Genomic DNA, 13,183 nt, shown 5'->3' on the forward strand with positions numbered 1-13,183 from the left:
TCATATATGTATTTTAGAAGGATGAGGTACAAATGGGTAATATTATCAAGTCTTAATCCAAAGGAGAGACAGTAAAGAATTTCCGGTTCTGGTTCTGGTTGTCGAAGGTCAGGGTTTGGGGACTAATCCCCCGATTAGAGTGAAGGAGGGACTCTTCCCTCACATCACATCCATAGGTGTGTGATCAGAGGGCAGTAAGCTCAGAGGGTCTTGAGCTCAGAAGTAGAGGGGATGGGGGCTCCTGGGTGGTTCAGTGGGTTAAGCTGCTGCCTTTGGCTCAGGTCATGATCTCAGGGTCCTGGGATCGAGTCCCACGTCGGGCTCTCTGCTCAGCAGGGTGCCTGCTTCCTCCTCTCTCTCTGCCTGCTTCTCTGCCTACTTGTGATCTCTCTCTGTCAAATAAATAAAATCTTTAAAAAAAAAAAAAAAGAAGTAGAGGGGATGGACATGTTGGATGAAGGAAATGGTTGTGTGGTTTGAAAGGAAGCTCTAATATCAAGGGTGACATACTTTTTGTAGTCATGATAGTTAAAATAGTATGAAATTTGTATGTTACTCTAATAGCCTTGCTGGTATTGAGAATCTGACATGATGACAGAATATGCAATTTTCAAGTGTAATTTTAAGTTAAAAGGGAGAGACACATGTATAAAACTGCAAAAAGATGACTTGACTCTTTTCCCAATTTCTGTTAAATTTTGAAGTCAAAATACTCTGTGTCACGACTACTCTTTGGTTCACTGGCTTCATCTGAATGACTTTCTATATTACTATATCATCAAAATTGCTAAGGACTTGTTCCTCCTTAAATCTCTTTAGAGCAAATGCTTCAAGAGAACTTGTGATTTTAAAATATGTTCGCAAGTTTTTTGATGTTCCTCCCTTCCAGAAGTAGAGCTTCATTTCTCTCCCCGGCATGCGGGCTAGACTTAGTGACATCTCCAAATGAATAAAGTAGAGGTGATGGTGTGTCATTTCTAGATTAGGTCATAGAGTGCATTGTGGCTTCCTTTTTGCTCTCTCTCTTGGATCTGTCAGAGGGGCATAATTTACCCTACAGGGTCCTTCTAGCTGGACTAAGAATTAAATTGACATGAGACAGATTAACAGGAGAAAATCACATTTAATAATGTTTGTACCAGGAATCCACACAGACATGGAAATTCCAGACAGTAAGGCAATAAGAGGCTTTTATGAGTTAAGGGCAAAGAGGAGGAGGGATAGGAACTTGAGGACAAAAGGGGGAGAAAGACAGTTAGGAAGAAGGTGAGAAGAGATGTTTGGAAAACAAAGGCCGCACTATTATGTGGGTAAGTTACTTAGGTAGAGAAGAATCTGTTAATAGCTCTCTTCTTAGTATAAGCAGAGCTGAGGGAGGTATAAAGAGCTTTTCCTGAATCTACTGGCTTTTGATTGTTTTTAAGAAAAATAAAGTTCGTGTCAGAGTGGCCCATCTTGGGTCAGCCTTCCCTTGGCACCTACAGATCACTAGCTCCAGAGGAAGCCAGCTGCTATGTCATGAGGAGACTCAAACAACCCATGGATAGACTCCTGAGGTGAGGAAGTGAGGACTCCTGCTAACAATCATCAAGAAAATGAGGTCTTTGACCAATAGCTGTGTGAGTGAGCCATCTTGAAAGCCCGTCCTCCAGCCTCAGTCAACCTTCAGCTGCCTGTATTCTGGCCAATATTTTGACTGCAATTTCATAAGAGACTATGAACCCAAACCACTCAACTAAGTCACTTCCAAATTCCTGAATTAAGAAATGTGAGATAATCAGTGTTCATCAGCTTAAGCTGCTAAATTTCAGGTAATTCTTTACACTGCAGTTGATAATTAAAACAGAGCACTGCCATAATATAAACACCTAAATATGAAAATGGCTTTGGAACTGGGCAGACAGAAGAGATTTGAGGAGAGTGTTAGGGGAAGTTTGGGTAGGGTCCCCCTTCCCGTTTAGGGTAAGTGTAATCTTTAATCCCCATCACCTTTCTCACCCATTCCCCACCCACCCACCTCCCTTCTGGGACAGACCACCAGTTTGTTCTCTATATTTGAGTCTGTTTCTTGCTCTCTCTCTCTCTCTCACTCTCACTTTCGCCTTTGCTCATGTTTTGTTTCTTAAATTCCACATATGAGTGAAATCATATGGTATTTGTCTTTCTCTGACTGACTTATTTCATTTAGCATTCTACTCTAGCTCTATCCATGTTACAAATGGCAGATTTTATCATTTTTTATGGCTGAATAATATACCATTGTATATGTATACCACATCTTCTTTATCCATTCATCTATTGATGGACACTTGGGCTGCTTCCATAGTTTAGCTATTGTAAATACTGCTGCAATAAACAGGGGCACATGTATCTCTTTGAATTAGTGTTTTTGTATTTTTTTGGTAAATACCAAGTAGTGTGATTACTGGATCATAGGGTAGATTTATTTTTAATATTTTGAGAAACCTCCATATTGTTTTTCACAGTAGCTGCAACAGTTTGCATTCCCACCAGGAATGCATGAGGGTTCCTTTTTCTCCACATCCTCACCAATGCTTGTTGTTTCTTGTGTTTTGATTTTAGCCATTCTGACAGGTATGAGGTGTTATCTCTTTGTACTTGTGATTTGTATTTCCCTGACGATAAGTGATGTTGAACATCTTTTCATGTGTCTGTTGGCCATCTGGATATCTTCTTTGGAGAATATCTGTTCATGTCTTCTGCCCATTTAAACAAATAATTTGTTTTTTGGATGTTCTATCAGTTCTTTATATAGTTTGGATACTCATCCTTTTTTTGATATGGCATTTGCAAATATCTTCTCCCATTCACTAGGGTGCTTTTTAGTTTTGTTGTTTCCTTCACTGTTCAGAAACTTCATTTTGATATAATCCCAATAGAGGGCTTACTTTGGCTGCACATGTACTAAAATTGGAACAATGCAGAAATTAGCATGGCCCCTTTGCAAGGATGACGCACAGATTAATGTATAGTCCTAATAGTTTATTTGTGCTTTTATTTCTCTTACCTCAGGAGACATATCTAGAAAAGTGTTTCTACAGACTATTTCAGAGAAATTGCCTGTGTTCTCTTCAAGGGTTTTTATGATTTCAGATCTCACATTTATGCCTTTAATCCATTTTGAGTTTATTTTTGTGTATGGTCTAGTTTCATTTTGTTTTTTGTTTTTGTTTTTGTTTCTGTTTTTTGCAGGTAGGTGCCTAGTCTTCCCAGCACTATTTGTTGAAACGACTATCTTTTTCCCCGTTGTATATTCTTTCCTCCTTTGTTGAAGAATAATTAATCATATAGTTGTGGTTTACTTCCAGTTTTCTATTCTGTTGATATATGTCTATTTTTATGCTGGTACCATACTGTTATAATTACTACCACTTTGTAATATAACTTGAAGTCTGGAATTGTGATACCTCCAGTTTGTTTTTTGTTTTGTTTTGTTTTGTTTTGTTTTGTTTTCAAGATTTCTTTGGCTATTCAAGGTCTTGTGGTGCCATACAAATTTTAGGATTGTTTGTTCCAGTTCTGTGAAGAATGCTGTTGGTATTTTGATAGGGGTTGCATTAAATTGTATATTGCTTTGGGTAGATAGTATAGACATTTTAACCGTATTTATTCTTCCATCCCATGAAGATTGAATGTCTTTCCATTTCTTTGCATTGTCTTAAATTTCTTTCATCAGTATCTTATAGTTTTCAGAATACAAATCTTTCACCTCTTTGGTTAAGTTTATTTCTAGATATTTTATTGTTTTTGGCACAATTATAAATGGGATTATTATCTGAATTTCACTTTCTGCTGCTTCATTATTAGTCTTTAGGGATGCAACCAATTTCTGTACATTGCTTTTGTATCCAGTGACCTTACTGAATTAATTTATTAGTTCTGGTAGGCTTTTGGTGGAGTCTTTAGGGTTTTCTATAGATATATAGTCATCTGCAAGTAGAGTTTTACTTCTTCCTTACCAATTTGGATGCCTTTTATTTCTTTATGTTGTCTGATTGCTGTGGCTAAGACTTCTAGTATTTTGTTGAATGAAAGTGGTGAGAGTGGACATCTTTGTCTTGTACCTGACTTTAGGGGAAAAGCTCTCAGTTTTTCATCATTAAGTATGTTACCTGTGGATTCTTCATACAAAGCCTTTATTATGTTGAGGTATGTTCCCTCTAGACCTATTTTACAGAGGGGTTTTTTTTTTTTTTTATCATGAATAGATGTTGTACTAAAGTCTGAATAGTCTTAAAGAAGCTGCCTCAATTCTGTTCTCTAACTTTCATGTAAGCACCTGTCATTTGTGGAATCTAACATAGAAAACAGTTGTCAAGGGATTCTAAGAAATATTTTCCAGAATTCCTAACTCTTAGAGGAGCACAGAAGTGGGAAGCTGAATTGTCAGTAGACAGTCTAACGTAGTTCATTATTTTAGGTACTGAGGATCCATATATACCATTTTACTCACATTTAGTTTCCAAACAATGATGGTGATGATATAATGCTTATACCTAATGTGCTGTGACTATCTCTCTTACAAAGATGCCTTACCATCTAAGACCCAAAGTCTTATCAGTCATTTTTCTTGTCTGTATGATGGTCATCCTTTTTCTTTTTCAGTCATGATCCCCCGTTAATATCCTATAAATTAAAAACAAAATATAAGGTTAACTATCATCAACTCATCCTATATGGAAGAGCACAGGAAGGGAAGAGAGGAGAAGAAAGAAACTAGCAAGTATACATATATACAGATTAAACCAAGGGGAAAATATGCCTAGCTGTTAAGATCTTGTTTCTTAACTGGTGGTCAGTTGGTTCTTTATCTGATGACTCAAGCCTTTACTCTTAGGTGTGTGAATTAATAGTGGTCCTGACTTAATGGTATTGCTGTAGTCTTCCCTTAACTTCTACTATGTAACATCAAAGTATTAAGGGACACCATATTCAGAATAAGTGTTAAGTTCATTGAGCAACTGCTACCCCCTCCATGATGGGACAACATAATCAACTGTTATTGAGTGACTGGCTAGTGCCCCTGAAAAACAGTGCCATATTATGAACTTAGCATTGGTCACAGTTTTAGGTAGATTCCGCAATCACCAGCAGGAGAGGCCAGATTTGCCTTGGTGAGAAGTCCCTGTTGTAGAGCCTATGCATAACTTCCATCTCTGCCACCATGGCCATTTTGTTTATGAGTCCATTGAACAAAGACTGGGGTAGTTGATGAATAGACTGAAAGATATCTAGTCTTTTGTCAGTGGTTCCCATTGGCTAAACCTAACCAAAAACCAGAGACTGAGGCGGCCTGGTGATGTAGCTCGCACTAGTCAGAGGAGGAGGAGAAAGATGGAAAGAGGATCTGGAGAAGGAAACAAAAGCTACGTGGTGTGTTCTCCACTGTTGTATGTCAGGTAAGATCTCTGCTTACCAGATCTAGACAAATTTTTTTTATTTTTTAAAGGATTTGTGGGCATGTTTTATTGTTATTATCATTATCATTATTATTGCTACTGTTTTTTAAAAGATTTTATTTATTTATTTGACAGAGATCACAAGTAGGCAGAGAGGCAGGCAGAGAGAGAGGAAGGGAAGCAGACTCCCTGCTGAGCAGAGAGCCCGATGAGCTAGATCCCAGGGCCCTGGGATCATGACCTGAGCTGAATGCAGAGGCTTTAACTCACTGAGCCACCCAGGCACCCCATCATCACTGCTATTTTTAAATAAACTCTATACCCAGCATGGGGCTTGAACTCATGACCCCATGATAAAGAGTCACAGGCTCTACTGACTAAGCCATCCAGGCCTCCCAACTTTTTTTTTTTTTTTTTTTTTTTTTTTCCGTTAAGGCTTTTATAGACACTTGTCTTACTTCTATGGAGATCATGAACAATTAGTCAATGACAAGGATGCCTATAGCTCAGACCATCCTGATTAACATACAAGACGTGTATCCTATTTCCCTAACCATGACAATACTGTCTCAGGTATTTATATGTTGCCCTTTAGCCCCTGCCACCCTGAGATCCCATTTTTCCCATTGAGATCAAGAAGTCTCAAAAAATGCCTAGCACATACAGTATGCTCAGTAAATCCTGTTAACTGCATACAGATTTTGTGAGTTATATATTGTTATCTCCTGTGTATGTATTTTGTTGGAGTCAACTGCCTTATCTTTCTGGCTGTATTTTATCAGTTCTCTCCTCTAGATCTTAGAATGATTCCCTAATGCCTAATATCAGTCTTAGTCAGATGTATTACTTTCAAGTCCAAAAGCTTAGTTGTTGGATGACCTAAGCATCGACTCATAGGAGAAGCAGCACCTGCAATGTTCTTCAATGCCTCCATCTCAGAAGTTATATTTTCAGCTGTGAAAAGTGCGAATTTTTTCATGTCTCTGACAAAATCAGAACTTAGAGGATGTGGAAAGGTGGCAGGAAAATAAACATAAGACTAAAGGAGTCCTGAGACTTGGGTTCAAACTTAGTTCTGCCCTTTGGGCACCTATATTTGCTTTCTAGGCTGTTGTAGCAAATGACCGTAAAATGGCTTAAAACAGAATTTTGTTCTATATGGCAAGGTATGTGGTGATTGGAGGGTATGGGATGGGGGAAGTCCCTGATGGGCAGTTCCCGATTGGGAAGTTCCTGGGTGGAGAGTTTCAGTTTCCTGGCGGTGAGGTGGAGGCTGTAGTGAGGGTGGCGGGAAAGTCCACCATCTTGGAGAGGATTGGGGGGAAGATCTGCCATTTTGGAGCCCCAGTTTACCAGCTGGCCCACAACTTAGCTCCATCACAAGGCCCAGTGAGGGAAAGTGCCAATGGTGGGGGTTGGAAGGGCTGGTATAAGAGGAGAGAAGCAAGTCTAAGGAGTATCTTACCCAGGGGTAACAGAGGGGAATGGGAAGAGGTGACATCTGAGAAGATACAGGAAGTTCTTGTTTGTTTATTTAAGATTTTATTTCTTTATTTGAGAGAGAGAGACAGCACACATGCGAGCACAAGTCAGAGAAAAAGAATCTCAAGCAGGTTCCATGCCCAGCACGGAGCCCAATGTGGGGCTCAGTCCTAGAACCCTGGTATCATGATGGGAGCCAAAGGCAGACACTTAACCCACTGAGCCACCCAAGTGCCCCTGATACAGGAAGTTCTTTGGTAGAACATAGTGGTGCTGGACATCAGTGGGTCATCTAAATGGAAATGACTTTCAGATTTTGGGGAAGACAGGAGCATGGAAGGAGACTTTTTAAGGTCAGGGTTAGAGAGAGGAACTGGATGTCCTCTCCAGGAAGTGGGAGGTATAGTAAGCTGTTGAGTTCACTGAGGGCCTGAATGCAGAGCCAGCAGAGCACCGAGTCCTAATGCCGTGACCCTCAGGTGATTGCCTGTGGCTTGATGATTTGGATTATCTACAACCAGTATAGTTGTGATTAGCAGGAAGATCTTAAAGGTCCAAAAAGCTCTAAAAAATCTATATGACTCTACTAGATAATCTTCTCCAAGCCCCCAGATAACAGCTATTTTATGACCCTGGCTGGCGCCAAGGACTTGAGGTAAGAGAGGAACAGGGGAAGACCTACCTGTACTCTTCCTTGGTACTTTGATTTCTTCTGTCATTCTCTTGGAAGCAGAATAATTTCTAGAGCTGTTCTCTTAGCTGGTAACAGGATCGTATAACCACCCAACATTAACTCAGCCAATGATTAAAAGTTGGAATTTTCAGTCTCTTGAAATTTTCAGTCTCTCGGCCTTTCCTCTTAATATAATTCTTTCATTTTAAACAAAGTTTCAGCATTTTCTCCAGAGGTAGCTAAATGACATAAGCACTGCGTTAATACTGGCAGACCCAACATTAGAGCTCAAGAAAGGGTCACCCACATGGGAAGATTTCAGGAGTGCCTGAAAGATCCTGGTGTTCAAAGCTATTTAGCTCCTTTCCTTACAGCATGATTCCTTCTGTCTTCATTATTTAAAAAAAAAAAAAAGTACCCTTTTAAAAATATTGAAGTATAGTTGACACACAATGTTAGTTTCAGGTGTACAACGTAGTGATTCAACAACTCCATATGTTATGCTATGTTCATCACAAGTGTAGCTTTCATCTGTCACCACACAACACTATTATAATACCACTGACTCTATTCCCTATGCTATACCTTTCATCTCTATGACTTCCATAACGGGAAGCCTGTGCCTCCCACCCCCTCTTCACTCATTTTGCCCATCCCTTCCATCTTCCTCTGTCAACCATCAGTTTGTTCTCTGTATTTATGGGTCTGTCTCTGCTTTGTTTGGTCATTTGTTTTTTTTTTTTTTTAAAGAGATTATTTATTTATTTGACAGAGAGAGACGGTGAGAGAGGGAACACAAACAGGGGGAAGTGGGAGAGGGAGAAGCAGGCTTCCCACCAAGCAGGCGGATGTGGGGCTCAATTCCAGGACCCTGGGATCATGACCTGAGCTGAAGACAGCCGCTTAATGACTGAGCCACCCAGGCGTCCCTGGTCATTTTTTTTTTTTTTTTTTTATTCCACATAGAAGTGAGATCATATGGTATTTATCTTTCTCTGACTTATTTCACTCTAGATCCATCCATGTTGTCACAAATGACAAGATATCATTCTTTTATGGCTGAGTAATATGCCATTGTAGGTATATACACACACATATATATGTGTATATGTGTATATATGCATATGTGTGTATATATATATATGTATATACACATCTTCTTCATCCATTCATCTGTGGATGGACACTTGGGCTGCTTCCATATCTTGGCTGTTGTTAATAATGCTGCAGTAAACATAGGGGTGCGTGTATCTCTTTGAATTAGTGTTTTTGTATTCTTTGGATAAATACTGAGTAGTGAAATCCTGAATCATATGGTAGTTCTATTTTTCATTTTTTGAGGAAACGCCATTCCATTTTCCATAGTGGCTGCACCAATTTGCATTCCCACGAGAAATGCATGAGGGTTCCTTTTTCTCCATCTCCTCATCAACACTTGTTCTTTCTTGTCTTTTTGATTCTGGCCATTCTGACAGGTGTGAGATGATATCTCATTGTGGTTCTGATTTGCATTCCCTGATGATTAGTGATATTGAGCATCTTTTCATGTGTTTCTTGGCTATCTATATATCTTCTTTGGAAAAATGTCTGTTCAGGTCCTCTGCCCATTTTTTATTTGGATTGGGGGGGGGCGTTGAGTTCTTCGTTATTAACTATTTACTATCCTATTTATTTTCCAATTATTAACTATTAACTATCCAATAAGTATCAAGTATCTGCTGTGTAACAGCCTAAGGAGCACTGTGCATTTGAGTTGTCGGTGCCAAGTGCTTTGGTTGGTTGGTTTGTGTGTTTGTTTCAAATGGGTTACTAGTCTGCTGGAGAGGCTTTCCATCTATTTGGCAGATAGCTGAGGACATCACAGAGAAGAATGGAATCTTTCTGGGGGAGAGATAAGAGCAAAAAGGCCTTCTTTGTGTCACCTGACCTGTAGAGAGTTTAAACAACCATTAAAAAAAAAGTTTGAAATTGTACTTCTAGAAGTGAAAACACAAATCTAGAATGAAAGTACACTGAATGGGATTAATAGAAGCTTAGACATTGTAGGAGAAAAGATTAGGAAACTTGAATACACAGCAATAGAAACTATCCAAAATAAAACAGAGAAGGGGGAAAGACTAAAAGAAAGAGAAAGAGAACAATATTAGAGATCCCTGGGCTATCATCAAGTGGCCTAATATACATATAATTGGAGTCCTAGAAAGAGGGGATATATGAGAGAGGCAAAAAAAATATTTGAAGATACACTATTTTAAAAATCATATCTTTTTTTAAAAGATTTTATTTGTGGGGCGCCTGGGTGGCTCAGTGGTTAAGCCGCTGCCTTTGGCTCAGGTCATGATCTCAGGGTCCTGGGATCGAGTCCCGCATCGGGCTCTCTGCTCAGCAGAGAGCCTGCTTCCTCCTCTCTCTCTCTCTGCCTGCCTCTCTGCCTACATGTGATTTCTCTCTGTCAAATAAATAAATAAAATTTAAAAAAAAAAGATTTTATTTGTGTATTTGAGAGAGAAAGAGAAAGCACAAGTGGCAGGCAGAGGGAGAGGGACCCTGGGATCACAACCTGATCCAAAGGCAGACACTTAACCCACTGAGCCACCCAGGCACCCCTAAAAATTGTATCTTAAAGTATATTTCATTGAACTTCATTTTTTGGTACACAGAAACACTGTTGATTTTTGTATTTTGTTTTTGCATATTCTTGTGGAAATCATTCCCACCATCAATGGGTGAGAAGTCCACTTGCTTGAAAACCCATTAGTATTTGGTATGGTCCTTGGCTGTCCTGTAAACAGCTCTCTCATATAGAGCCAGTCACCTTTTAAGTGACAAATCTAGCATCTTTTTCTCATTTGCATGCTACCTGATTTTATACATCACCGAATATCATTGATCTCTCCTCCTTCTTACAGATTATATCTCTTTTTCACTTTTCCTCCTAGCTCACCAATTGCTTCTACTAAGTCTGCTCTCTCTTCTAGCTGTCCTATCAGAGTAACTATTCCAACTTCCTGGGAGGATGGTGGGAAGCCTGGCAGGGTCAGGTGGGCATAGCAGGATAGGTGGGTGGGTATGAGCTGTACAAGTTCCCCGGGGGTTGGTCTGGAAGAACATCTCAGACTTGACTATGTTACATGTGAATGCAAATCCCTAGTGAAGAATTTTAGGCAGCTCATCCTTGGTAAGAGCTCCCTTGTTCCTCTCATTAGGGTCTGAGTATCCTATCTGCAGCTGAAGAAGCTACATTTTTTGTGTCCTCAAATTCGTACTGAAATTATTAAAAGAATGTATAAATAGGAACAAATTATATCAGCATAGGAAGTCCATGATCAGCATTAACTGTATATTAGAAACCAGGAAAAATTTTTGCTAACAACAGAACCTAGGACTTGGCTTGAAAAGGCCACTGGAGATAGAGTCATGATTCTTCCCACTGAGAGAAAGCACCTTATCTGGGAAGACTTTACTGCCTGTGAGATCAGTGTTATCTCTAACTCTTAGAGATAAGAGTTTGGGAAGGAAGAAGTTGAGGGTGGGTTGAAGGGCCATTTGATATCACACCTTACTGTTTTCATTGACCTTTGGCATTGGATATCCGCCCTTACTGGAAGCACATCAGATGTTTTCAGTTGTCTGAAATGGGTAGAGGAAACAGAGATTTGGATACTCTGTGGAGAAAGCATTCTTTTCTAAGGTAACACATCCATCACAACTCAGCAGTTAAGCACTGGGCCCATTCTGGTTTAGCTTCCCTTCTCACTCTACCTGTGCTCATGGCTCTCAGAGCTGGTCATCGCCAGGTTCATGGAGTCTGTGCCACCATTCATAAGTTTGCTGGCCTCCATCAATAGACTTTTCTCTTGCTTTCCATGGTTTTCTACCTTCTATTTGGCTTTCCACTTTGGCTTATTGATAACCTTTTTGCTTTTCAGCTTCAGTCGTTCTTTTTTTAAACTAGAGCAGCAAAGAATCAGCCTGGGCCACAATGCCAATAGCACTGAAAGTCATCCTAAGCTTTCCATTCTAACTATTAAATGCTGGTACTCCAGGCCCTCGAGTTTCCATAGCTCTGCCTCCCTTATTTGGGAGTTTCCACACCCTATGGATAAGGTCATTGAGAAAATGCGCAAACACCTTTTCTGCTAAGCCTGACCTGTAATGCTGTAATGCTGTGTAATGCTGTGTTCAGCTAGCACTACCTACCACCTTTACCCTACTCTTTCGTGCTCTGTCAGTTGAGGCTACAGGCAGTAAGCATGAGAGAGCGCTATTGTTAGTCCATATTGGAAAAGCCTCCCATACACATACCTGGAGAATTTATCAGTGGGTACATACTTCATAGCAAGCTACAGCCAAGGTATTACGTTTCACCATTTATCAGATAGATTTCCTCTCAATTCAGCTTTCAGATAGAACACAGTTACTAATCCTTCAAATTGTACCATTATGTAAAGAGCTAGGTAGTATTAACAATACCCCAGCTAAAAACAAACAAACAAACAAACAAACAATATCCCAGGCTAAGCAGGATACCAAGACCATGAACTACCACATCCCTGTGCCCTGCTTCTCAATTGGTTTAAGAGTGTGAGAATTTTCTCTCTTCCTTTGCAATGCCCCTTATGGCTTTTTCCCCCCTCACAAGAGAGGTCCAGTTTCAACTTAATATTCCAGGATCAGGTTGTTAATACATTCTGCTAAAGTGATTGTTTTTTTTTTTTTTAAGACTTTATTTATTTATTTGACAGAGATCACAAGTAGGCCGAGAGGCAGGAAGAGAGAGAAGAGGAAGCAGGCTCCCCGCTGAGGAGAGAGCCCAATGTGGGGCTCCATCCCGGACCCTGGGATCATGACTGAGCCAAAGGCAGAGGTTTTAACCCACTGAGCTACCCAGGCACCCCTAAAGTGTTGTTCTTAACTGATTTCTGGTGGTACCCACTGAACCTTAGTTCCCAGGAAACAGTCAAATGTGATTATGAAATGATGACAGAAATCTTTTCTAGGCATGTGATTTTTTTTTTTTTAAAGATTTTATTTATTTTTCAGAGACAGAGGGAGAGAGCGCGAGCGAGCACAGGCAGACAGAGAGGCAGGCAGAGGCAGAGGGAGAAGCAGGCTCCCTGCCAAGCAAGGAGCCCGATGTGGGACTCCATCCCAGGACCCTGGGATCATGACCTGAGCCGAAGGCAGCTGCTTAACCAACTGAGCCACCCAGGCGTCCCTAGGCATGTGATTTTTATTTATTTTTTGACAAGTGCATTCCCTCTAATTTTGCAGTGGCTTTACTGAACTAACATGTGACTGGGTATAATCTTAAATCAGCTTTACCTAGTGTATCAGTTTGGGACCCAACAGGAAAGAGATGGAATACTTAAACTCAGATTATAGGAGGGTTTATTTACAAAGAGACCATTACAAAGATGTGTGCAAGAAGGAGCAGAACCACAAGAAAGGATTGTGCAAGAACCTGCCGCAGTAAGCAGAGAACTACTACTACTCGTAGGCTTGAAGGGACAAGATGTGAGAGAACCCAGGAGGAAAGTCAGATAAAGACCTCAGTACACTGACCTCAGTCTTCTTGGACACTCTGATCTCTTTGTGGTTCCCCCTG

At 40.2% G+C, this 13,183-nt stretch overlaps 1 protein-coding gene and 1 non-coding gene across 2 annotated transcripts in view; both read left to right on the forward strand.

Moving 5' to 3' along the window:
- The first annotated feature begins 2,901 nt into the window (after positions 1 to 2,901).
- LOC131837444 (U6 spliceosomal RNA) lies at positions 2,902 to 3,005 on the forward strand. Its single transcript, XR_009356052.1, has one exon. It is a non-coding gene; the product is annotated as a U6 spliceosomal RNA (small nuclear RNA).
- Positions 3,006 to 6,611: 3,606 nt separating this feature from the next.
- LOC131837177 (uncharacterized) overlaps positions 6,612 to 13,183 on the forward strand; it is a 43,092-nt gene continuing 36,520 nt past the window's right edge. The window contains exon 1 of the mRNA XM_059183413.1: positions 6,612 to 6,828. Within this exon, the coding sequence (XP_059039396.1) occupies positions 6,612 to 6,828 (217 nt within the window). The remainder of the gene's footprint in view (positions 6,829 to 13,183) is intronic.

Source organism: Mustela lutreola, chromosome 7 (genome assembly GCF_030435805.1).
Source record: "Mustela lutreola isolate mMusLut2 chromosome 7, mMusLut2.pri, whole genome shotgun sequence".
NCBI lineage: Eukaryota > Metazoa > Chordata > Mammalia > Carnivora > Mustelidae > Mustela > Mustela lutreola.